This window comes from Bos javanicus, chromosome 10 (genome assembly GCF_032452875.1).
Source record: "Bos javanicus breed banteng chromosome 10, ARS-OSU_banteng_1.0, whole genome shotgun sequence".
Classification (NCBI taxonomy): domain Eukaryota; kingdom Metazoa; phylum Chordata; class Mammalia; order Artiodactyla; family Bovidae; genus Bos; species Bos javanicus.
This window is the reverse complement of record NC_083877.1, coordinates 88,154,409-88,181,042: the sequence shown is the minus strand read 5'-3', so window position 1 is coordinate 88,181,042 and position 26,634 is coordinate 88,154,409. Positions and strand designations below refer to the sequence as shown.

General features: G+C 47.8%; 1 protein-coding gene across 3 annotated transcripts in view; it reads left to right on the top strand.

Annotated features, from left to right (window-relative positions):
• Positions 1 to 26,634, top strand: part of POMT2 (protein O-mannosyltransferase 2) — a 45,816-nt gene that overhangs the window by 6,944 nt on the left and 12,238 nt on the right. For 2 of the 3 annotated variants that reach the window (XM_061429574.1, XM_061429576.1), the window contains exons 2-10: positions 4,971 to 5,055; positions 10,593 to 10,697; positions 12,987 to 13,095; positions 14,735 to 14,843; positions 16,597 to 16,756; positions 18,439 to 18,545; positions 19,403 to 19,485; positions 21,453 to 21,562; positions 25,486 to 25,552. In XM_061429574.1, the coding sequence (XP_061285558.1) occupies positions 4,971 to 5,055; positions 10,593 to 10,697; positions 12,987 to 13,095; positions 14,735 to 14,843; positions 16,597 to 16,756; positions 18,439 to 18,545; positions 19,403 to 19,485; positions 21,453 to 21,562; positions 25,486 to 25,552 (935 nt within the window). The remainder of the gene's footprint in view (positions 1 to 4,970; positions 5,056 to 10,592; positions 10,698 to 12,986; positions 13,096 to 14,734; positions 14,844 to 16,596; positions 16,757 to 18,438; positions 18,546 to 19,402; positions 19,486 to 21,452; positions 21,563 to 25,485; positions 25,553 to 26,634) is intronic. The other variant, XM_061429575.1, reaches the window with a different exon arrangement.

Sequence of the window (26,634 nt, the reverse complement as noted above, 5' to 3'; positions counted from 1 at the left end):
CCACCCCCAGGCTGATCTGGAGTTGCTGTTAAGGGAGACAAACCAAGCCCAGGAATCGTCCAGGAAGAATCTCAAATTTTCCAATAGGTTTTTATAATGCTCCACCCTTTTTATCCTGATCATTACCCAGTTGGTGGCCAAGAGGAGATAAACACCTAGTTTTAGGTGGCCAAACTATGTGACTGAAGTGTATGAACCAAGTGGAAGTGAGTCAAGTATAATCAGAAATCTTTTTGAGAAGACTGTTTAGTGCTTGACAACATCCGATACCTGTGGATGGTCTGGAGTTGGAATGTCATTAGATAATTTGACTGCTGGGCCATTGCAAAAAAAAAGAAAAAAAAAAAGGTACACCATTGTCAGACTGTAGATGGTTTGGAATGCTGAGAACATGACACAGTTTAGTTTTAAGGGCCACAGTGGTATATCTACAGGAAGGTGATTGGACTGGAATAGCAGTATCAACATTGTAGCCTGAAAAGGTGGCAGCAGCTGCAGGGCAGCGGTGATAGCCTGGAGAGGGGAACAAAGTCCTGATATGGTCAGTTTCCTTGAAGTGGGCAGGGTCAGTGCCCCATGCAGTGTGGCTTCCTTTACTATAAGACAAACAGGCCAGCTTTTGTTAGGCAGCGCAAGTTTCCGCAATGTAGCAATGGCCTCTGCTTTGGAAACAAACAGCCCTTTACTTTGTGCCTCAATGGTGGTAGATGTATTTCCATGCCTGGTGTGTTAGTGGCAGCAGGTGGTATCCTGGCAGTGATGGCAGTGGTCAGGATGGTGCAGGTTTGATCAACAGCTTGATTCTAATCAGTCTTAATAAAATACTGGCCTTTACTGGGGGCATCTTCATGAGAGATCCAGATTGTCCCATTGACAGGCAGCCATGATTTTTTTCCATGATTGGCTCCAAAGAAGGGGGCTTTAAATTTCTTAATATATATAGCCTTCCAAGTGACACACCAGATGGTTAGGCCAATGGAAAAAGCCTAAGAGTAAGTAAAAATATAACTTGTCTGTTTCTTAAGAATATCATCTAAGGCACAGGCATTGACTTTTGATTCAGTGCATTGTGCCAGTCAATTATCCCTTTTTGCAGTCGTCTTTCCAGAGTTGTCAGTGGGGCTGTATGATAGCTGCTGCCCTGTGGCTACCATCTGCTTTTAGTTTAGCCAAACCATCAGTAAACCAGGCACAAACATTAAGAGGAAACTCTGGGAATCAAGACCTCACTGAGTCAGGGGCTTTGTTGCAGGTGGTGGAGTGGAAAATAGTTTCTTCGAAAGGGACAGCTAACACCTCTGTTTGAAAAATCAAGATGCTTCTAGGGCCAGGCCAGCTATGCTCTTGAATATACCACTTCCGTTTCACCAACGAGGCTTACTCAGCAGTTTCCTTGCTAGCCACAGTTTCAAAGCAGCACGGTCAGGCCAAAGACTATGGTTCAGGCTCTTCTTAATTTCAACAAGAGCTTAGGAGTAGGTTGATAGTTGCTTCTTTTAAAAGATATGTACTTGAAGCCCATGTCCAGCAGATGGCATTGCTTTCATAGAGAACCTGCCCACCGCCCACCCCCGCCCCCGCAACCCCATTCCATCTTTAAAGCTGTAATGTCCCATTTTTGTGATTATATTGTTTCTCTAGGACCCCTTGGGAGGGGACAGGATCACCTCTGACTATGCAGCAGTCCCTGAATGGGATAATCTTTGACATGTGTAGGATAAATACAACAATGCGTCCAGCAGTGGGAGCCACAACAGTAGTTTCAAGGGCCCCACCCACAAGGGCACTTTACCTTCCCTTCCCAGATGGGAACTTGGCTCAGACCCTGTCAGTCGAATCTGGGTGCTTTCCCTGCTCTTTGAACTAACAAGTCTAATCGGCCTGCATCAGGAGCTACAGACAGCCACCTAGAGATTATGCTGCTCCCAGGTGGGGAGTCTGGGCAGTGCCGGATGCAGGGGGCAGGAGGAAGCCTTTCTTCCTTGTAGGCCCTGGACAGGTTTGCCCCACTTCTTCCCAGTGTACTTTCCTGTGTCTTGTGAGCCCCTGGGCTTAGGGACTTTCTTCTTTCAGTCCCTGTGCTCATTGCTCTGGTCCTCCCTGCAGTCCTCGGCACTTTGGTAACCCCTGCACCTGGCAGATCGTCTCCGAAACTCTAAGGGATTGAGTAGGGCTCCTGTATCCAACAGGACCTTGAGCTTGAGTCCCCTCTCCTCACCATGCTAAGATGAGTATGTGTGGCCTTTATAGTCCCCTTTAGGGACAGGGAGACCTTAACCTCACCTTTCATCATTTTTCTCTTTGAAGCAGCTCAGATTGTGGCAAAGGGGCGGGATCATGGGACCCAGAGGGACAGAGTGGCTCCGAATCTCTGAGCCAGGCACACTTTGAGCTTGAGCACACAGCTCACCCAAGGACCTTTCAATGTTTTCACTCTGCCCAGAGTTCTGTATGGAATAGCAAGGTCCTTACTGTGGGCACCATTCAGGTAAGCTTTGGGAGCTCCGTGATTCTTCAGCTGCATCCATATTGCGGCTCCTCAGCTAATTGCCCCATACTGATAATTACATCTTTTCCTGCTTTTACCCAGAAGAATGTGAGCAGTAACCAAGGCAGCATTCAGACAGTTTGTTTCATTTCTGCCTCTCTCCACTCAGCCTCATTCATAGATAGGCCAGGGGAAGATTCTTACTACCTCCCTTCCCCACCACTTGGGCAAGAGCATTTACTACCAGATCCAGGGAATCTTCTGTCATCCCCTACCCCTGTCCCTGAGGGGCCTTGTCCTTTCTCTTAAGGAAAGCTATAACTCGGAATCCTTTGCTCATCAGGGTTTAGGGTTTTATTTTTACCCTGTGTGCATGCTTAGTCACTTGTCATGCCCGACTCTTTGCAGCCCCATGGACTGTACCCCACCAGGCTCCTCTGTCCATGGGGTTCTCCAGTCAAGAACACTGGAGTGGGTTGCCATTCCCTTCTCCAGGGGATCTTCCGGACCCAGGGATCGAACCGACGTCTTCTGCATTGGCAGGCAGGTTCTTTAGCACTAGTGCCACGTGGGAAGCCCTTGTTTTTACCCTACTCACCAACTAATCAGTTAGTCTGTCACTGTTCTATGGATGCTGCCAGGAGACAAAGTCCTGGGTCAGAGACAGCCGATTTCATTTCTCACAGTACAGCAAGCAGGATGGGTATCAGTATGTTGGCATCAGCTCCGCTTGCCCCTAGTGTCCCATGTGATGCCCTGGGCCTGGATGAATGCCTGCACATGCAGTGGGTTGCATCACAGCCAAGGTGTATGGAGCTTGGGGAATCTGCTGTTTTATAATAAGCAGTAAACCAGACTGCTTTCTGTCCCAGAGGGAGATTCTGTGTCTTTAGGTTGCTGGAAGCATAACCCAGAGAAATGGCCTGAGTAAAGAGCTATCAGGACCTTGCATTCTTGGCATATCCTGCAAGGTCTGTAGGAACCCGAGAGAGCGTGGGAGGACTATCTCCCACCACAAACATGCAGTGGAAGCCAAGAGGAAGTGTGAATATTACTACTAGTTTTACTTGAAAGTAAAAATCTTATACTCCTTTATCAGTATGTTTCCATACAGACTTTGAAACTAACCACAAATGTTGGGACAGTTTAAATAGTGCCTCGCATGTGTGAGACTACAGTCTGCAGAGTTCTCTCACATGTGTTACTCGATAACTCCCTGGGAGATGGACTGGCAGATACTATTATTGTCTGCTTCATGGAGATGAGAAAAGAGGTCCAGAGAGGGTGAGTGACTTTGCAGGGTCACGCTCACCCTGGGTGGCGGTGCTGGGACCGGGTCTCGCTCTTTGTCTACAAGTCTGTTTGTCACGCTGCTTGGAAGTTATTTTCTCCATTTGACATCACCAGGTCACCATCCTCATTTCATGTCAAGCCCTGCACTCAGCAGATGCAGGAGTAGATTTACCCTTCTGCCTAGCTATTAGAGCCAGGGAGTAAGACAAACAAAAGAGCCCTGTATTTTTGCTAAGAGCGTGTTTTGCCCCTCATGTTGTAGGTCAGCGATAACTGCTTATTGAAGCTGACCTGGGGATGGATAGTCACTGGAAAGCAACTGCTCCTCTGAGCTGCAGGGAGAGACTGACACACACCAAGGGCCAGGTCTGCTGGATAACTGGCCTGCCACTGTAAAGCCCGCATGTAGTGGGGTGAAAGGCTTACTGTGGTTTTGTAGAAGAATAGGATTTTTACGTTGTGTTTAAAAGCTAATGTGTTAGAATCACTTCTTTCCCTGCAAGGTAATTTGCAAGTAAATAATGAGGATGGGCTTTAGATTGATTGTTAACTTAGTGAGAAAGCGCTTACTTTTTATAAAAAGTTCAGTTCAGTGGCTCAGTCATGTCCAACTCTTTGTGACCCCATGGACTACAGCATGCCAGGCTTCCTTGTCCATCACCAACTCCCAGAGCTTGCTCAAACTCATGTTCATTATTATAGCAAGATCAGAGTTCACAGTCAGAGGTTAATTATCACAAGGTTGGGAGCAAAATCAGACTGCAGCCCACAGTGTAGTTTGTAACAGCAAGAATAACGTAGTTTTTAGTAGTCTTGGGGTTAGAAGTTAGCAGACTTGGAAGAAAACTTATTGCAAAACTTTTTATAGTATAGGAAACTCTTTGCTTTTTTAAAATAAATAGAAACTCAAGATACAGAATAAGTATAGATTTAACTTAAATTTATGACGACAGGTTGGTATTTGCTAGCCTTTATCTTCTGTCTAAATGCAGGTTAAGGACCAGCTTGATGTCTTGTTTCCTCAAACTACTTGCATTAAAAGCACTTTTTTTAAATCCAGATTTTCTCATTAATTGCTTGAAACTTGTAGCCTTTGGTTTTAACTGTAAATTTAACCATGCTGTATTAAGGCTATTTGGGTTGTATGATGATGTTAAGAATTTCATTTCTCTTTCTGTTTTCTTTTTAGTTGGGATGAGACTCACTTTGGAAAAATGGGAAGTTACTATATCAATCGCACCTTCTTCTTTGATGTGCACCCACCTCTGGGAAAGGTGAGCAGTGTGGTGGACTGCAGTCTGCTAAGGGTTGGAGCCCAGTCTTAGGTTGGGGTTTAATTCATGGGCTTATAGAAAGAACACTCTGACATCCCAGAACAGCTGTTTTCATGGAAACATTTGGTATTTTTAGGAGTTCTCTGGGCTCAGAAATGGAGTTAGAATCCATCAACTGAAGGGTGGATACAAAATGTGGTATTCTATATAAGATGGAATATTATGGAGCCATAAAAAGAAAGAAGTATTGACACATGTTGCAACGTGAATTAATCTTGTAAACATTATGTTAAATGGAAGAAGTCAGACATAAAAGGCCACATATTATATGATTTCATTTATATGAAATATCCAGAATTGGCAAATCTGTGGAGAAATTTACATTAATAGTTGCCAGGGCTTCCCTGGTGGCTCAGTGGTAAAGAATCTGCCTGTAATGCAGGAGACCTGGGTTTGGTCCCTGGGTGGGGAAGATCCCCTGCAGAAGGAAATGGCACCCCACTCCAGTATTCTTGCCTGGAAAATCCCATGGACAGAGGAGCCTTGTGGGCTACAGTCCATGGGGTAGCAAAAGAGCTGGACGTGACTTAGTGATTAAACAACAACAATAACAAGGGGAAGGAAGGTTGGGCGGTGACTGAAAATGGGTGTGGAGCTTCTTTTTGGGGTGATGAAATAGTCTGGAGTTGGGTAGTGGTGATGGTCACACAACCTGTGAATAAACTAAAAGCCACTGAATTGCACACTTTATTTTTTTTTTTAATTTGATTTTATTTTTAAACTTTACAATATTGTATTTGTTTTGCCAAATATCGAAATGAATCCGCCACAGGTATACCTGTGTGAATTGCACACTTTAAAGTGGTGAATTTTATGGTACGCACTGCTGCTGCTGGTTAGTCGCCCAGGTGTGTCTGACTCTTTTCGACCCCATGTAGCCCGCCAGGCTCCTCTGTCCATGGATTTCCCAGGCAAGAATACTGGAATGGGTTGCCATTTCCTTCTCCAGGGGATCTTTCCCACCCAGGGATTGAACACATGCCTCCCACTTGGCCAGTGAATTCTTTACCACTGAACCACCCGGGAAGCCTGGTTTATGTTACATGAATTTTATCTTATTTGAAAAAAGGAAGAAAAAAGAAATAGAGGGAAAGAATCTCTTGCAGAAGTAGTTAGGGGAGCTGATTGTCTACAAGGGCAGGGAACTCTTTTCCCCTCCCTGCTCGCAGCATGTTGCTTGGCCTCTTCCTTTCACATGGCTTCCAATTAGAAATTCCACCAATCAGAATTCATCTTACTCTCCGAGAAACAAACACTCCTAAGAAGACTAATGGATTAGCCTGGGTGTTCACTCAGTCCTTTCTTCCTAACTGGAGGCTGAGATTTTTGGTACCAAGGGGACAGGAATTGGCCTGGTATGAAGTGTTCTTGGAGTGTGGAGTACTTGGAGCTGAAGGCAGGGGGTGAGAGGCGGCATGGGTGGTGATTTGTGACAGGTGGGCTTAGGGGCAGGCACCAAAGCATGGGGTGGGGACCAGGAAGAAGGCCCTGCAGGTTTCAGGAGAGGAGAGGAAAATGAGGTAGGTGACCTATTTCAAAATTAGCTCCAAACCCAGAGAAGAAGCAAACAATGTTATGCTTCTTTTTGTCTCCTTTATAACAACAATAAGAGAGCAGCAGTTGAACAATCTCTTTTAGTCACTGTAGATGCATTAACTTACATAATGCTCAGAACAACCTTATGCAGTAGGTACTGTTCTATCCTCATTTTACAGAAGGGGAAAGTGGGACTCAGAGCCATAAGTGGTTTGCCATAGGGAGTATAGCCAGTAAGTGGTAGAGTCCAGGTTCAGCCTGGCTTACAGTCTGCTGTCTTAACTATCATACAGCTGCCTCCCTAACTTGCCTCGCCCCAGTACTGGAGCAAGTACATCCATTACCATTGTAGACTTAAGCCACAGAACCTACTGAATATTTGCATTGGTCCAGCCTGGGAACCAGCTCCGCAGAGATTTTTCACAGGAAACCCAGCCCTGTCTTGCATCTGGAGAGTGCCTGTCCGGTTTTGGAGTCCACTAGCGCTCAGCAATTCATGGGGTCGCAAAGAGTTGGACACAACTGAGCGACTGAACTGAACTGAACTGAGTGCTCAGCGCAATGAGAACAGTGGCAGCGTTGTTTTTGCGGAAGCCCTCCCTTCCTCCCATCTGGTTCCTGTGTGAAGGGAGAAATGGGAGGCTTCTTTGTAAGGCTGCCACCAGGGAGTGCAGTCTGTCTGCTTGTGTTCTACCTGCTTGAAAGACTGATGTGCAAAGCAGCTTCCATAGGTTCTGAAGCCAAGCTAGTCAAAGAATCAGAAAGCCCCATGGGAGCTGGTGGTCCAGTGGTTGACTTCACCTTTCAATGCAGAGGGTGCAGGTTGAGCCCCTGGTCAGGGAGCTAAGATCCACATGCCCTCAAGGCCAAAAAACCAAACTATAAAACAGAAATAATATTGTAAAAAATTCAATAAAGACTTTTTAAAAAATGGTTCACATAAAAAAAAAAAAAAAAAAAAAACCCTTGAAGTGGTGACTAGGAAGTTTTCTCCTATAGTACTGAGGCCAATGCCTGCTGCTTCACACTGGCCCCAGCCCCGAGTGCCGGGGCTCCAGGGAAGTGGGTGCTTTAAAATAAATAAAAATGCCTGCACATAGCAAGAAATTTGATTTGTATAGAAGGAAATAAAAAGTCAAAAGCTACCTTCTCTCACATTTCTATTCCTCAGAGGCCACCAGAGCCACCTTTATTAACATTTTCTCCTATATCCTCTCAGAAACTTTATACAAATACAAGGGTGTATACATTTATTCACGTGTATATATTAGTACACAGGAACAGCACATTATGTATGCAAATAGAAACAGACTAAAATTGAGCAACTTGTGTTTTAAATATATCTTACCTTTTTTCCACATCAGCATATAAAATGTACCCCATTCTTTTTAGTGGATATATAATATTCCATTATACACATAAGCCATAAATTATTTTGCCTCTCTTCTACTGGTGGGTATTTACGTTACTTCAGTTTTGAGTCATTACAAAAGACCATGCAGTGAACTTCCTTGTACATTTGTCTTTTCATAGTTGTGCAGGTGTGGCTAAAAGAGCCTCAGCAGCTGAACTGAAGAGGCGAAGGATGTGCACATTTAGATTTGAGTTAGACATTGTTAAGTTATCCTGCAAAATGTGATAATATATGTACTCCCACCAACAGTGTATGAGGGCACTTGCTTCCCTCACCTCATTGCTAGCACTGGTGGGATCACACTGCCAAAACTTTGCTAATTTGAAAGTAAAAAATGGTATATAAGTGTTTCAATTTGCATGTCTTCCTAAATTAGACTGAAAATTTTTTTTGTATGTTTATTAGCCATTAGTGTTTTGTATTTTTATGACAACATTTTTTTCTAGTGAATTCCTCTTATTCATACTGATTTGAATGAGTTCTTGAGTTAGAAAATTAGCAGAGTGGGCTTCCCTGATGGCTCAGATGGTAAAGAATCTGCCTGCAGTGCAGGAGACCCAGGTTTGATCTCTGGGTTGGAAAGAGCCCCTGGAGAAGGGAATGGCAACCCACTCCAGTATTCTTGCCTGGAGAATCCCATGGACAGAGGATCCTGGTGGGCAACAGTCCATGGGGTTGCAAAGAGTCAGACATGACTGAGTGACTAACACACGCGCTTTTTTTAAGTTTTATTTCACTTGTTAAATTTCTAATTTAATTTGTTATTTTTGACTCCTAGATCTTTGTTGCTGCTCAGGCTTTTCTCTAGTTGCAGCCAGCGGGGGCTACTCTTCATCACAGTGTGCAGGCTTCTCGTTGCAGGGCTCCTCTTGTTGTGGCGTGCTGGCTCTAGGGCTTGTGGACTTTAGTAGTTGTGGTTCCCAGGCTCTAGAGCACAGGCTCAGTAGTTGTGGCTCATGGGCCTAGTTGCTCCATGGCATATGGGATCTTCCCGGACCAGAGATCGAACCTGTGTCTCCTGCGTTGGCAGGTGGATTCTTTACCACTGGGCCACCTGGAAATCCCCTCAGGACTACTTTTACCCTTATGGGAACTGAGAGGGCACTGAATTTTGAGTGCTTGTTCATTGCTAGGCAGAGTACCAGGTGTTTCACCTTTGGCATCTGCTCTGAGCCTTACAGTCATCTGCGAGGAAGGCTTTATTACTTGTAGTTCAGAGAGTACTAAGTACTGTCCCCAATTAGAGACCTCATATGGGAGGCACTGAGATCCAGTCACCTGTACATTTCCTCCTGCTATGCCACCAGCCCAGCTGTCTGGGAATTTATGCACCAGGTGGGCTTGTCCTCTGAGATCCCAGGTGGGAAGGAACATTCATTTGGTTGTCACTTCTCAGTTTAAGTTCATCTGGGTATTCAGATGGCTCTGTCTTCTCAATACCTTATATTACTTTATATTAAATTAATTGACATTAAATATAACTTCTGGACTTTTGGATTCTTCTTTTTTTTTAAAATAAGGATTTATATTAATTTACTGCTGAGTTTTGGTTTCTATGTCTTGACATGGAACTATGGAGAGTGACTCTGTTTAGAACTACTTAGAGAAAAAAGTGAGTTAGTGGTCCATATCTGAGCCCCCAGAAGCAGCGTTGCTGGGCAAGGCTTTCCCTCCACACAGCCCAGCTCGAGCGCAGGGCTTGGGCCCAAGCAGCCTGGGGCTGTTACCAACGCTTGGTATCTGCTGACAGTTCTTAGGTTTTAGCTGCTTCTAATTATATGTGTGAAAAAGCAAGTTTTACACTATTGATGGTCAAGGAAAGAGAAATGAAGAGGCTGATCCTCTCAAGCGTTTTGAGGGATTCACAACTCACAGGCTTAGTTTGCAGTTGATGTGTTCAGTTTGGGGATGTTCCAGGGTGGCCTCCCTTTGGAAGACTGGCAGTAGGAGAAACCAGTCCCTGGCCTTCTGGCTTAGTTTCCACCAGGACTTTTCCCTTCCGCTCCGAGGAGGTGCATCCATCTGCGTTCTCCTCCCCATTTTCTCCCCTTCTCTCTATGCCTGGTGTGTAGCCACTTGGCCTCTTTCCTTGCTCCTCATCCTGACTTGGAGCCTCATTTTCCTTTCAGTGGTGCAGTCTCCCAGGAATCAGCCCCTACCCACAGCCTCCGTCCATGAGCTGTCGTGTTTTACTTCACAGCAAGTAAAAAAAGGCTGAATGAGGAAGCCCCTCACTAGCCCTACCCTTCACACTATGATTATTTTCTTTTTAAGTACTCAGTCTTCACTGTACCCAAGGACTTGGCCTTAACACAGGAGAGGATTTGTTTCAAGCCGTGAGCTCTGTAAACAAAAGAGTCTTTGCTCTGCAGCAGCTGCCGGAGAGCAGCTCCCCCACTGCTGGGGGCTCCTCCTGTGGACGGTTGTCGGGGAAGCCAAGGTCTGGGTGCAGCTGGGAGGGGAGTGTGGAAGAGACGGAGTCTTCTCTCCGAGGCCTCTCATCTTTATGTTCTGCCTCTCTACTCAGATGCTGATTGGTCTGGCTGGCTACCTGAGCGGGTACGATGGCACCTTTTTGTTCCAGAAGCCTGGGGACAACTATGAGCATCACAGCTACATGGGAATGAGAGGAGTAAGGCTTCCTGACTTGCAGTTGGCTGCCTGAACTCTGGGGCCACACTCAGTCAGAAATGTTAACAGTCAGAAGCCCTCAAGTGGTGGCAGGTCTAGGAAAAGGGACTTTGGGGAGGAGGGGGTGATTGGACCCATGCCCTGTAGTCAAGATTCAGAGCTGGGGTGAGTAAGAAGAGCTAGAGAGAACATAGGTAATACGGGGATGACACAGGTGGGAGCAGGCCCAGCCTGTCACCTGTTACCCTGCCCATGAGCGGCATCAGGTTTCAGATCAGAGGGCAGCCCAGGACTCAGGCGGCCAGGAGGCTGCTGCGGCCCTAATGTGGGCCTCAGCACATTGGCAGGCTACATGTCCTTCCTCTGTGGCCACAACTGCTGCAGTACTGCCTCCCTCTGAGGCCTTTATTGACACGTTAGCACCCCCACCCCCCGTGACCAGGTTCTTCCCTCTTTTCCCCATGAAGATTTCAGGCACACACAGGTTTTCTAGTCTTTTAAAGGAAGTGTATGTTTGCCCAGTCCCACTGTGCCCTGAGTTCCAGCACCAGCCCTGACAGAACATGGCAGGGCCTAAAGACCCAAGTGTCTGGATACCCCATGCTGCTGCTGCTGCTGTTAAGTCGCTTCAGTTGCATCTGACTCTGTGTGACCCCATAGACTGCAGCCCACCAGGCTCCTTCGTCCCTGGGATTCTCCAGGCAAGAATACTGGAGTGGGTTGCCACTTCCTTCTCCAGTGCATGCATGCATGCTAAGTCACTTCAGTCGTGTCCAACTCTGTGCGACCCCATGAACAGCAGCCCACCAGGCTCCTCCTTCCACAGGATTCTCTAGGCAAGAATACTGGAGTGGGTTGCCATTTCCTTCTCCAGGGCACCCCATACCTAGAGCTAAATTGGACCTACGGGAACCATCCTCCAGTGTGGAACTCTCAGAGCGGGTTGCATTTGCAAATCCCTTCCCTCAGGGAGTTCAAAGCAGTTTAGATAAAGGTCATGTGATTATTTGGGCTCTAGTCTTTGGCTTGCTTGTGCAGTCATATCATACTGTTTTAAACAAGGACTGTCTACTACCCTCAAGTTCATCACTCTTGAGTGATTCTGTGTCTTCTTAATGATGTTTGATCACCACCGAGCATACAGAATTGGATATCAGCCTGACTACGATCTTGCTATGGAAGTGAGAAGACCAAATATAACAGCCTGTTGCCTTTCACACCAGGGCACATTGCTTTCTGCTAACAAAAAGTGACAACCCAAATGTGAGAATTTCCATTCCTTTGGGTTTGTCTGATTACTTTTGATGGATATGGTAGGGGACTAGAGAGAACACTGGTGGTTAAAAACAAAACAAACCGAAAAACAACTGTCCAGATGCTAAACCGTCAAGCTGTCTTTTTTGTAAAATCAAAATACAACCTTTAGATTAAAGAGTGGTTCCTGGTGTGATTGGATAAAAGGACCAAGGGAGAAAAAGCAGAAACAGCATTAGAATTCTCTAAAATATTAAAATATCTTGAGAGCTATTTCTCTCCTTACACCGGTTTTTGTAACAGAAGCTAGCGTCTATCAAGAACTTTCTGTGTGGTAATAAACTTTAGCTCATTTAATCTAAAAAGTAAGCCCTGGGGCTCCCCTGGTGGTCCAGTGGTTAAGAATCTGCCTGCCAGTGCAGTAGATGGGTTCAGTCCCTGCTCCAGGAAGATTCCACATGCCACGGGGCAGCCAAACCCGTGCACCACGACTACTGAAGCCCACGCACCTAGAGCCCATGCTCTGCAATGAGAGAAGCCACCACAAGGAGCAGCCTGCACACCGCAGCTAGAGAGAGCCCACACACAGCAACGCAGACCCAGTGCAGCCAAAACTAAACAGATAAATAAAAATTAAAAAGTACGCCCTCTGAGGTAGGAGTGTTTATTTTTCACAGAAGGGGAGGCTGAGATACAGAGATACGACTTTGTCAAGGTCACAACTAGCAATGATGGGTTGGTCCAATCCCAGAGTCTCCCACTTAAAACCACTGTGCCCTCCTCCCCACACCTCCCTGGCTGAACTTCGCTGATTTCATGTCAGTGCACAAGTTGGTGCTCAATGAAAACGTAAATGTTGCTTGATTTGATACTTCACTGTTACACTACCCTTTCATATTTAAATATATTCAAAGTCATCATGCCATGCCATCCGTCATCAGGGCCCTCCGTCTCAAAAGACCAGTTTGTACCAAGTCAGGTAGGTCCCTGATGCTTTGCTTAGTTGGCCCCTGACTGCTTTCCTGTCCTTCCCTAGTTCTGTGCATCCCTCGGCTCCATGCTCATCCCCTTGGCCTACCTCACCGTGCTGGAGCTGTCCCGGTCTCTCTCAGCAGCGCTGCTCACGGCCGCCCTCCTCACCTTTGGTAAGTTGTCCTAGACCACGTTTCTTGAGAAATTGACTGCCACTCTATGAATGTAGCTAGAAATCAATGCACTTGAAGATCCTTGTCTGTGGGCCTAGTTCTGAAGTAACCTTAGGATTGGGTAAATGTATTCCAGATTTCCTTTTACTCACTAGTGATACTTACATATATGAGTACTCGTATGTAGCAAGCCTTTATAGTATTGGAGGTGTGAGAGAGTATGGGTAATCCCAAGGAATAGATTATCTCTAAGTTATCTGCATTTGAGTGTGGAATGCATAATGCATGTATGTGTGCTTGTGTGTATGTGTGTGTTTGAAGGAGGCTTACAGTTCTAATTCAACTAGTATTAGTTTGCAAGATTAGTTTGCATTCCTTAAACTAATTTCACCTGAATGCAAGGGCATATGCCTCCGAGGCCGCTGGGTGACAGAGGAAAACAAAATAGAAATTTAAATTATTTCTGTGGATAATCCTCACATGGATAATTGAGAGTTGGTCTGTAGAAATTGATCCTGTTGCTAGCCTGGCTCATATGAGAGTGAATTCATGATCTCATTGAGCTTAACATTTAAAGAAGTCTAAACCAGTTTAGATGGTTACTTTAGGGGTGATTCTGACTTTGCCCTGACAGATAAGGTTGCAAGATTATAGAATCTCCCTCTAGAGGACTGGTGGCTTTTTCCTTGGGTCTTTGATTTCCCTCCTCAGTAGTTCATTTATTCATTTTTCATTCAACAACTACTTTCAAGCATCTACTTTGTGCTAAGCCACTTTCTTGGCCTCAGAGGTTATGCTGATGAGATAGGACTGTCATGGAGCTTGCTTACTAATGGGGCAGATGACAAATAAACAAGTAAATTAGTAAGTTTAACATTTGAAAGAGTAAGTACAACATAGAAAATGGGATAGGGTAAGAAATAGAGTAATACAGGGTGATTCTGTTTTAGGTAGGGTGGTCAGTGAAGAGCCCCCTGAGGAGGCGGCCTTGAGCAGATATCTGCGGGGACAGCATGTACTGTGGTCCTGGTGCGAGGCAGCCCTTGGGAGGTTCAGAGAACAGCAAGACACTGAGCCCAGAGCAGAGCACGAGAGCAAAGGAGGCTGGACGGGTAGGGAGACCAGGGCCATCTCGAGGAGTTTGTTAGTCTGAGTGAGATGGGAAGACATTGAAAGACTTAAGCCAGGCCATGATATAATGAAGTTTTGTTTAAGAAAATCACTTCAGCACCTGCATGGAGAGTCAACTCCCAACACAGACTTCATGTGAAATGGTTAAGATTCTATCCTGGGTATATGTAGTTTGTGGCTGTGTAAGCATGATGGCAGAACTTTGGATGGTGGCAGTTAGCAAGAGCCCTTGTTTCAGGATCACTCTGTCTGAATGAATGACACGATCCCTTCTGGGGTCAATGGCCTGAAAGTGTGAGATGCTCTTTCATATCACTGGGCTTTGGTGTACCCCAAAGCTGTGTCCTTCTGCTTTCCAGTTGACTCACTTGCCTATCTAATCTTGACTGCACAAACGCTTACATTCAGTTAAGCCCAAGGGGAACTGTTTCTTAATGCTGGGGTGTTTTGTTCTCAGGGGGGCCTGTCTCTGATTCCACTTTTTGACCACTGAGCTCATGTTTTTCAGACACAGGATGCCTCACTCTGTCCCAGTACATCCTCCTTGACCCCATCTTGATGTTCTTCATCATGGCTGCCATGCTGAGCATGGTCAAGTACAACTCCTGTGCCAACAGGTCAGCAACACCATCTCTGGGAGGGGGTGTCAGAAGCTGTGGCAGCTCTAGAATTTCTATAATGTCCAGGGTTGGGGTGGGTACAGTGCCTAGAGGACTTGTCTTGAAGCTGAATTTCAGGCAAGTATACTTTAAAAAAATATTTTAGATTGCCCATTTTAGATCATAAAAATAGATTTACAGAAGTTTTCTATACTTTTATTTTTGCTTTCCTAAGACTAGGAAAATATCAGTTGTCTTTTTCAAGAGCCTTGTTATTTTTACAACAAGGGTGGATTTGGGTGGGGGTTTATGTTACTTTATGAAGGAGTCCTAATGCCTTCCCCCACCCCACCAGCTAGCCACTCCTGAGCACCAGTGCTGGTTAGGAGATCCCAGGACAACTTAATTCTTCACGTGCTCTGTCCTAGAGGGGAGGGCACCAGACTAGGTGTTGCCTGGGAACTGTTTGTCTCCCTGCCCTCAGTCCTGACCCAAGGATGGGAATGATGGACACAGAGGTTGGTTTGAAGGGCCCACATGGATCAAGAGAATCCCTGCAGGCCCTGGTCAGTCCTAAAGCTGCTCTGAAGGGCCTGGTCTTCTTCCAGAAGAGTCCTTTCTAGATCATCCTTTGCCTCTAAGAGAGTAGAGTAGGTCATTGCATCCAAACCAAAACAGCTGGCTCTGCCAAGGCTTTTCCAGAAGCAACCTGATTTCACGGCAGCCAGGCCATGACTTTGAGCTCTCTCTGGGTTTGGCTTATCTTCTGCCTGCACCATATGCCCTCCCACCTGCCATTTCTTGAGTACATACTATGTGCCAGGTATTGTGCCCAGAGCTTAGGGTTCAGGAACACATAGATCTTGACTGTTAAGGCGCATTTGCTCTGGTGGGGGTGAGGGTGGGGAACCTGGGGGTCTGCAGCTCTGAGCACTAAATGCTCTAATACAGTAGACCTTGGAACCAACTGCCTGGCTTAGCACCATGCTCCACTGCTGGTGGCTGTTTCATGACCTCTCTGTACCTCGAGTCCTCGTCTGGAAGAAGAGGCTGATGACAGGCTCTGTCTCCATGAGGTTGTAGTGAAAGTTAAAGGGTTAATACAGGGTGTGGTAATGGGGTTTCCATGGGGCTTCCCTGGTGGCTCAGCGGTAAAGAATCCACCTGCCAATGCAGGAGATGCGGGCTCCATCCCTGGGTTGGGAAGATCCCCTGGAGGAGGAAATTGCAACCCACTCCAGTATGCTTGCTGGAAAAATCCCATGGACAGAGGAGCCTGGCAGGCTACAGCCCATTGGGGTCACAAAGAGTCAGACATGACTAAATGACTGAGCCCCCTTGCACGCACTAGTAAAGTGCTCAGAACAGTGCCTAACACGTAGTAACACTCAATAATAGCTGGCTTTTACAGGGGACAGTCCACCTGAATCCAGTGGGCTACTCTGGGTTTTCCTTTTTCTTCCACTTGATTGGTCACCACTGAAGAATAAGCTCTTGCTTATTTGACGCCCCTTACTTACTTAGCCAGGGCTGCCATGACCCTCCTCCCCAGAAGAATCGTGCTCTCACACGTTGCTCCCGCAGTCTCAGGGGTTTCACAGACCACATCCACCTCGGCGCCATGTGTGGTCCCTGAGGTTGGGAGCCCTCACGAGAAAGGCCACAGGGCAGCCTCTCAGAGTCCGGGGACCTCTGCCCCTCCCCGCGCTGCACTTGCTATTGAGTTTGGTTCCAGCCACCCAGCTGAACTCTGTGTCTTGTTGGTTTTCAGGCCCTTCTCTGCCCCCTGGTGGTTCTGGCTCAGCCTGACCGGCGTTAATCTGGCTGGCGCTCTGGGAGTCAAGTTTGTTGGCCTCTTCATCATCCTGCAAGTGGGGTGGAACACCCTTTCAGACCTTTGGCACCTGTTTGGAGACCTCAGTCTTTCAATGGTAAGAACCCAAGCGCTTGTAGAAACGTCTTTGCTTCCTAGAGCCAGCAGCATTTCTCCATTTCTGCTGCAGGGGGCAGAATGGCTGTGTTCCGGGCCCCAGGTGGGCTGGATCCAGCTGCCCTCTGGAAGGCGCAGGGCAGCAGGGGATGGGCCATGACCAGCGGCTGGACAGGGAGAAACGGAGAGGATGGACTGACATCCTTGGGGTTCTCTTTTGGCTTTCATTCCTGCATTGTTTTTTAAATGCTCTACAAATGACTCATTGGAAGAAACCCTGATGCTGGGAAAGACTGAGGGCAAGAGGAGAAGGGGGGCGACAGAGGGTGAGATGGTTGGATGACATCACCGACTCAATGGACATGGGTTTGAGCAAGCTCCAGGAGATGGTAAAGGACAGGGAAGCCTGGTGTGCTGTAGTTCACGGGGTTGCTAAGAGTCGGACATGACTGAGTGACTGAACAACAACAAATGATCCAAAGGGATCCTGTTCCACTAGGTTCAGCCACGTGTATGGCAGACACTGACTGCATGGGACTGTGTAAACTCAGTGGGCTGACTTTCTGAACTTACAGTTTTCTCTTCCTGACCCAGAGTCTCCAGACTTGGAGGTCAGTAAGGGCCTTACAGTTTATTACAGTATTATTTATTAAGAGCTGACTCTGTGTCCTGCATTATGGAAAATGCTTTACCTTTATTATCTCATTTCCTCCTCGTAACAGTCCTGTGAGGCAGGTAGTTATCACCCTCTTGACAAATGAGGGAAACAGACCTAGAGAGGTGATATTGTTCCCAAGGTCATACAAGTAGTGAAAGGTAGATCTAGGATTCAGAAAGGAGAGGCTGACTCCACACTTACTGCTCTGCTGTAACACCTCTCCATCACCTCTGGCCCTAAGTCCCAACAAGTTCATTTAGAAAATATAGACAGACCATCCAGTGAGTGTGAGACCCAGAACATGGAGATGAATAAAACAAGATTCCTGCCCTCTAGAGACGATGGAGACAGAGAAATAAGAATGAAAAGAAAAATATGTCATGTTCCAGCCAACAGGTGCAGTGAGAGCACAGAGGAGGGTGCAAGCCCAGGCTCAGGCATTCCAGGAAGGCTTCTGGGGGAAAGCTGAGGCCCAAAGTGAAGATCAGGAGCATTTATTCATGTTCACGTGGTGGGTGAGGCCAGTGCAGTGCAAGAAACATAGGGAAAGTGCTGGGTGTCAGTGTGATTGGGAGGGAGAGGAAGTGGGGAGTGATGATGCTGAGGATGCAGGTCATGCCTTGTCAGCTGCCTGGGGGCAGCCCAGGCCCTGGGTGAGCATGTGGACAGGCAGCGGAGGGCTGGCCAGCATCAGCCCTGGCAGTGCTTGGTTGGTTGGGTGTTATAAGAAGGCTTAGGGTTTCCACATACCTTTTTCTCTTGATGGCCATTAGTTTTTCAGTTGTTTCTGATTATGACTTACATATGGGCTGATGTGCTCAGTTGTGGCTGATTCTTTGCGACCCCATGGACTGCAGCCCACCCGGTTCCTCTGTCCGTGGAATTTTCCAGGCAAGAATACTGGAGTGGGTTGCCATTTCCTTCTCCAATGACTTACATGTAAAAACTTAGAAATAACACACACATCAGGCAAAAGGCATAGTGAAGCCTCCTCTGCCCAGTGCTGGTACTGACTCTGTTTGCAGGTGACCTTGGGAAAACACCTGACCGCTCGCATCCTGTGCCTCATAGTGCTGCCACTGGCTCTCTACATTGCCACCTACGCTGTCCACTTCATGGTGCTGAACAAAAGGTACCGCCAGAGCCTTGCCAGTGTCTCGCTTCTGTCCTTCTCTGTCTCTAAGCCCATGGAGGAGCCGCGTGATTTCCTAGGTCTGTGGTTGGGATGACCCGAAGGGGACCCAGGGTTGGTTTCCTCTGGGTTCTGTCTTATGGGTACCCTGGCCTGAAGGAAGAAGAGAAGGCCTTTGTAGCCAAACTTTCTCTTATCCCTAAAAATAGTCCCCTTGTGCTAACAGGGATGGGGGACCATGAGCACGTACAGTTGGAGTGAGGGTAATAATAACAAGGACACCAGCAGCTCCCATTTAGACGGTAGCAACTGTGTCAGAACTGTGCTCAGTGTTTTGTATACATTATCTCATTTAGTCACAACAGTTCTTTTGATTTTTTAAAGTCCCCGATTTGTAAATGAGACGTTGAGACTAAACGAGGCCAGGTACCTTACAGAGCTCGCCTAACTAGCAGGGGAGCTGCAGCTGGACCCAGTGTCTCTGACGCCGTCCCTGTGTCTGCCCACCGCACTGCACTGCCACTCCCCTGTGCGTGTGTGCTTCGCTGCTCAGTCGTGTCTGGCCCTTTTGTGGCCCCATGGACAGTAGGCCGCTAGGCTCCTCAGTCCGTGGGATTTCCCAGACAAGAATACTGGAGTGGTATGCCATTTCCTTCTTCAGGGGATTTTCCCAACCCAGGGATTGAACCCCCATCTCCTGCACTGGTGGGAGGATTCTTTACCACTGCACCACCTGGGGAGCCCACCACTCCCTTGTATGTCTTTTAAACCATCCACTCAGAGCTCTTCCCAGGGCTCCTGGGAAATCGTATTTTCACTCCTTTAACTGCTCCCTTCCGCTCCGCCCTCCCCCGCAGCGGTCCTGGTGATGGCTTCTTCAGTTCTGCCTTCCAGGCCCGGCTTTCAGGAAACAACCTTCACAACGCGTCCATCCCCGAACGTGAGTGTCTCTCGGTCTTTACAAAGAGAGAAGGGCAGGAGGGATTCCTGGGAGTTGGATTGGAAAAGACGATATGATAGCCTGAGTTACTTTAGATGGCAGAGTGGGAGAAAGATCCAGTTAAATCTGGTCTGAGCACTCATGAGGGTGAACAGGGACACAGAAAGTACAGAGGAGGGCGTCCTGAGCGGTGAACTCTTTGATCAGAAGACGGCTTGTCCGATATGGCTATGGGAAGGTAACAGAGGGAACCTGGGGGCGGGGGATTGAGCCCTTTGGGGCTAATAGTCAGTTCCCACCAGAGTGTCCTGTTCACAGAGAGTAGTTGAGTGCGTGTTAGCCATGTTGGAGGCTATGGGGCCTGGAGTAGGATCTCTACGTGATGTGGCTATGTGAGCTCAGTATATTAAGAGGGAGTGCAGAGCTCTGGGGATCAAAGGTGTAAGAGATCACTTCTGTAGGGGGTCAGGGGGCAGGGATTAGAGGCACACAGAATGAGATAGGTTGGGCCCAGGAGATTGCTTCCTGGAGTCATGGACAATGTCCTGTGGTCTCTCCAGGGCCTGGAACACAGTGGGCCCACCCAGACTGTGGAAGGAATGAGAAATAGGAAAGCAGGTAAAAATTGGCTTGGAAAGGTAGACGTTGGGTTCCACGTTGGCTTTGAGAAGCTTGAGGAAACCCACGCAGCGGGGCCTGTGGGCTCTTAGCTGAGGTTTTCAAAGGAGTCCTTTGAAAAGGGACGGTTGATGCTGGGCGTTGGCTGTGGTCTGAGAAGAAGCTGTAGAAAGAGAAGAGGACAGGGAGAGGTCAGGTCACTGGGGAGTGCGGGGGAAGGGCTTTGCAGGAGCAGTCCAAGAAGGAGTGTGGGGTTGAGGAGGGAGACAGCCTAATCAAGACGCAGCCATGGCCAGCAGCGTGCAGGGCTGTGTGTGCTGGCCAGCATGAGGCCTTGGAAGGATGATGCTGTGGGGTTATCAAATTCCTACTTGCCATTTAAAAGGCCCAGTTCAGTTATGCTCTCTTCATTAAACCATCCTCTTCTCACCCTTTGGGCAAGAATTTATTCCTGCCTTCGCTGGGCTCCCACCACATCACACGTTGTCACACCTTTGCTGGAACACGGGCACATTGTCCTATGCTGGTCACTGTGTGAGGTCATCGTCCTCAAGACTGGTCTCTGCTAGGTCCACAGCCAGGCCTCCTCCACCTTTGCATCCCCTGTGTAATTCATTCTTTTGACCAAAATGAATGAACAGAGGAGGACAGGAGCAGCCAGCTCAGGTGCAGGGAGACCTGTTTCCCTGGAGTGGGGATGGGTGGGCAGCCGCCTTGCAGAGCATGGAGAGGAGGGGCAGTCCTGAGCGAAGAGGCTTCTTCCCCATAACCCAGGGCCTGTGGTGGGAGGATGGATGCTCTCGGGTAAGCTGTTTACTGTGGGTCTTTTCCCTTAAATTCAGATTAAAAACCCAAAATACCATTGAGCAACTACTGCATGTGGTAGATTCAAAAGGCACAAAATGATATGCAGTGAAAAGTCTATCTTAACAGCCTGTCTGTCTTAACATTATATCTTGGAGAACATTCGAGATGAAGACATAAGTACTTTCTCCTTGTTTATCCCATGGAATGTATATAGTAGACCTTGACTAAAGGACAAGTTGTTTCTGGTCTTTGCTGTTACAAACAGTGCTTTGATAATAGCATTGTGAAACCCAGCCTCTTCTGAAGTGCTTTGGAGTGGGGAGGGGCAGGGAGGGTGCAGGTGAGACTGTGGTGACCTTCCCCTTGAGGTGACTCCCTTGGGGTGAGGAGGCAGCTGCGTGTCTTGCTTTCCGCAGTCCTGGGCCCAGTGGAGTCTGTTAGAGGGTTGGTGGGTCCTGTGGCTTCAGAGCCGCCCCCAGCCCAGTCAGGGGCCGCATCCACCCTGGGCCAGCTCACACCATCTGCTGCCCTCCTCCTCCCAGACCTGGCCTACGGCTCCGTGATCACTGTGAAGAACCTGCGGATGGCCATCGGCTACCTCCACTCGCACAGGCACTTCTACCCCGAGGGTGTCGGCGCCCGCCAGCAGCAGGTCAGTGGCCCTCTGTGCACTCGCACCTCGGCCGCCGCGCTGATTGCCGTGTCCAAGCCCGCCCTTCTCTTTTTGCCTCCCGTCCTGTCCCGTACTCTTTCCCCTGCTGGAAACACCCTGCCCCCTCCTGTACCCTTTTCTCTTTTCCCTGGCTAGCTCTAGCGTCCCAGGCTGCCACTGGGGACTTCCCCTCTGATCACCACGTCCCGCCTCTTCCTGGTCCTGGGTCAGATGTGTCTAGTGTGGGTGGTGTTCTTGGCACCCTTGATGAGCCTGTGTGGTAACCCTCTTCCTGTTGAGCTGGGAGCGCTTCCTTCCTCCTTTCTCCTTGCTGTGCAGCTGCTGGCTCCTGGGAGGCTTGGGTGCCTGGCTCGGTGGCTGGCACAGAGTGGATGACGAGCAGAGCATACAGGTTATAAACCCAGATCTGGGAACCAGACTAGTGTATCTGAGTTTGAATCCTGGTTCCACAAGAGTGTGACTTTGAACTAATTCCTTAACCTTTCTGTGCTTCCATGGGTCATCTTTAAATTAGGGAAAATAAATGGTACTTCTCTCCATCTCTAAGGTTGTGAGGATTGAGGGAGATAATCCATGTGAAGTGCTCATTGAAGTGTTAGCCATGAGTATCATCTGAACGAGCGAGGGACACTGTCTGTGTCCACGTGACAGGGTGGTCGGTGTGGCTGTGGGGACAGTGCCTGAGAGGGAGGAGGGTGTTAGAGAGGTTGGTGGGACCGGCTAGTGAAGAGGCCTCCAATAGATTTAATTTTGTTCTGCTGACACTGGGGAGAAAACTTATTGAGAAACTTATTAAGAGATAAGATGTGATTAGGTTGCTAGTTTAGAAAGACATCTCTAGCAGGAGTGTGATGGATTGGAAGGAGGAGCAGACCAGAGGCAATAGTCATAACAAAGGATGGTGAACAGTCCTCAGGGAGAGGTGGGGAGTGATTCAGGGCCCAGAGACTGACACATGTCGGGTGAGCCATATCAGGTCTGTAGTCTGGGGGTCAGGAGGTCAAGGTGCATGTGTGATGATGCTGGTTCACTGTAATCAGAAAAGGAGGAGGATGCGTGGCTTGGGAGACGAGTTTGTGGTGTGTTTTCTAGGCCTGGGGCCTGTCTCAGGAAGGAGACATGAGTGTGGAGCATACAGGTGTTAGTGACACAGTGACATTGCCCTGAAGGGGTGTGCAGAGGGGAGGGCAGCGTGTAAAGCAGCGTTAAAGGCGCTCAGAGTGGCACTGGGGAAGCAGCTGAGAAGGAGGGAGTGGACGGGGAGGCTGGAGGAGAAGGGGAGGGCCTGGCAGCGTCTCCGGGGGCAGGAGACGCTGGCAGTTCAGGTGCTGCAGAGACCGCGGAGAAGGAGGCCTGGGCAGGGCAGTGTGGGAGGCCTGGCAGCTTGACCAGGAGGCTTTTGTGGCATGGTCAGGGTCGAGCTCTCAGATGGGTGACCTGAGGAGAGGGAGGGAGGAGGGGGCTGCAGGGCTGGCTGCTGTCCTGAGAAGCTTGAAGTGCGATTTCTCTTCCTGCAAAATGGGCGAAATTGTTACTCTGTGAGAAACTGTTGCATCTCAAAGTGTTTTATTATTTCCTTATTTACTAGAAAGTTGACCCAGAGTATTGGGTTTTGGTATCAGTTTCCCATTCTGGGCTCTCTGCTTGTCTCTAGCGCAGTGGTTTTCAGCCCTGACTGCGCTTTTTTCATAAAATCCACTAGAGAGCTTTTAAAAAATTCTGAGATTCTTGCTTAATCAGTCTGGGATGGGGCCCATGCCTTGTGTATTTTTGTTTCAGTTTTAAGCTCTACAGAGGAGTCTAACATACAATTTGCCCTTCTGTGGTGATACCTTGCTACTGATGTCATGTAGTAACAGATGTGGTGACTGGGAACCTCTAGACTGTGACTTCCCTGGTGGCTCAGGTAGTAAAAAATCTGCCTGCAGTGCAGGAGATCTGAGTTCAACCCCTGGGTTGGGAAGATCCCCTGGAGAAGGGAATGGCAATCCATTCCAGTATTCTGGCCTGGAGAATCCTGGAGCCTTGGCAGGCTGCAGCCCATGGGGTCGCAAAAGAGTCGGATACAACCAAGCAACTAACACTCACTCACTCATACTGTGCAAAGAGCCGTGTTCTGAAGGCCCTATGAAGCTGGTCCTAGTGCTGCCCACCTGAGGCCCATGGGTGGAGACATGAAGTCGTGAGAGTTCTCCAGCGAGCATGTGGGCCAAGGGATAGAGAGTCTGACTTTGTCACTGACTGAGTCTCTGAGCCTTCCTCACCTGTGTCTCCATCAGTAAACTGGGGGATTGGACTTAATAACCTCTAGTAGCCCTCCCTGCCCTGTAGGTCAGTGTCTTGTCAACAACTCTAGGTCTTGATTTTTAAAGTATTTTAAAAAAAGTTAGACCTGATCTGAGGACCAGTGTTTATCCATGTAGATTGATGTACAACATTCTATTGTAATAGGATACCTATGTTCCTAGGAGACCTCATATTATTAAAAAAAACCTTCATTGTAAAAATAAATGTTTCAGTGGGAAAAAGAGGTCATGGACTTATATTCATAATAAATAAATGACTTTTCTAATAGGAATTTTAATAATAATGATTTTTGTAAAAAAACAACACAGAGTGCCCCTATGAGCACCACAAAACCATAACATCCTTGAGTAAATTCAGGTTGGGTGAAGTAGATGTATGGGCTGTTGTTTCAGAGTTTGAACTTAATTTCTCTATGGCTGCCAAACTTTTAACTTCTTGTATGTTCTTAATATTGTTGTCCCTAATTTTTTCTGAGAAAGCAAGAGCCACTGAAACAAAGCAGCCATAATATATGCATAATTTTTTCCCCATATGCTAATTCCAAATCACTTTTGAAGTAAATGTCATGTTTTATCCAACTGGAGTTATTAAAACTCACGTTGTAAGAGAGGTGTTTATTTCTGTTGCTTCTGGGTGTTTATGTGCTTGTTTGCATGCTTGACATGATTGTATGTATGTAGTCCATCCTGGGAGCTTTGGATTAGCTGGCCGGGTTTGAATCCTGTCTCTCTAGCTGACAGGCTGTGTGACCTTGAGTGGAATTGCTTAACCTCAGTTTCCTTGTAAGTAAGGTGAGGGTAGCCATCGTACCCACAGCCTAGAGATGAGACGTGCCCAGTGCTTAACACAGGGCCTGGCAATAGATGGTAGCCCTTTCCAACAGCAGCAATTTTATAAGCCTTTTCCTGTGCTGGTAAAAAAAAAATGCCATGAAATGTTTTCTGTGTAATATTCTTTCCTGTGGACATTCCATCATGTTAACTATTCTTTTGTTATTGGGGTTCCCAAGATTTTTGCTGGTCGATTAATCGCAGCATTACATACGTGTGCATGGGCACACACACACACGCGCCATTTTTAAAAATTAGTATATACAAAATGGCTGTGGCTAAAATTTCAGGCTTCTAGGACAAGATATTAATAGAGCTTCTTCCATTCCATTTGGCCACATTCTAGAAAACATAATAGCCTGAATTTTTCATGTAGAGAGTTTGAGGCATGGTCTTGATGACTTTTTAAAATGCACTAAATCCTCTTTGTGTGCTGTAGACTGTGTCACACTGTGTTGTCATGTTTCCTGCCTCAAGGAGGCTGGAACTTGAGACAGGATGCAGGGAGGCACAGAGACCAATCAAAAGGGCTTTTGGGAAGCTGGGAAGTGGGAAGATGCCTCTAAGTGCTGAAGGAAAGAGGAAACACACTTAGCAAACACTGCTTCTGGCCCCGTCTGGAAACACGGCCCCTTGGGTGGGTGGCTGGGGCTTCTGAGAGAGCCCGGAGCAGTCCCGGCTCACTGCTGACTGTCCTGTGGCTGACTGTGCTGATGGTAACACTCTCCTCCCTCCCACCACCCCCTCCTTCCCCCACCCCCCCAGGTCACCACCTATTTGCACAAGGACTACAACAACCTGTGGATTATTAAGAAGCATAATTCGAACTCAGGTAATGCGGCAGAGAACTGATGCTTCTATTGTTACTTACTCTGAGCCTTCCTTAACATTTCTCATGCTTCCAAAAGAATGGTTCTAGGATGGGCTTTCCTGAGCATTCTTTGCCATCTTGACTGATCTCAGTTATCCTTTCAAAAGTGATTTATTGAGCCCCCGCTATTTCCCAAGGACTGTGGTTGGTCTAGGGATAAGCAGTGAGCTAGAGTGATAAGATCAGGCCCTGAGAGCTGTCATTTTGAAGCCAGAGAGCAGGCCGAGGCTCAGACTTGGTCTGGATGAGGTTCCCTGGGTATGTACCGGGGACACACAGTCGCTGCTCTTGTCTGATTTGGAGCACAGCAAGCCTTGCAGACCCCAGCGTGTGGTACGGTGTGGCTGTCCGGATGTGATAGAGGGCCGCTGCCCACTGCTCATCCCAGAGCTGGGCCAGTCAGTGGGAGACCCGTGGGCCTGCCAGCCCTCTGGCTAGCCTTGTCTAGGCCTGCACAGCTGCCTCTGAACGGCCTGGGCGAAGCAGCTCTGAAGCACACCTGGCCTCCTGGGGCTTTGTGGCAAGGGCTGTGTCTGTATCTTCTGTTTTTTGGACAGACAGCTGGCTACCTGCAGGCTGTGCCTTCTGCAGTTGAGAAGAGAAGAGAACAGAGGGTGTCTCCCGCTCACCTGCCGATTGTCTTCTGCCGCAGGTGTTCACTGTGACTCCTCGGCAAACACCTCCTGGCTCAGCCTGTCTCGAGTCAGCTGCTCCTGGTCTTCATGGAGAAGTGGCAACTTCTCATCTGAATTCATCTTCTCTGTTCCTTTCCCCAGCTCCTCTTATTGCCAAGGTTTTCTGACTAGAAACGTGACCGACATGACCAGTGTCTGCACCTACTCCTCAGTAATATGAACTATGACACCATTGTGTGCCTGCGTGCTCAGTCGCATTAGTCATGTCCAACTCTTTGCGACCCTGTGGACGGTAGCCTGCCAGGCTCCTCTGCCGGGTCTGTTCTGTACCCTTATAAGACTGGTATAGATTGTGCTTTGACTTAACAGGCCAAATATAAGTGGTCTATTGCAATGAGGATTTATGAG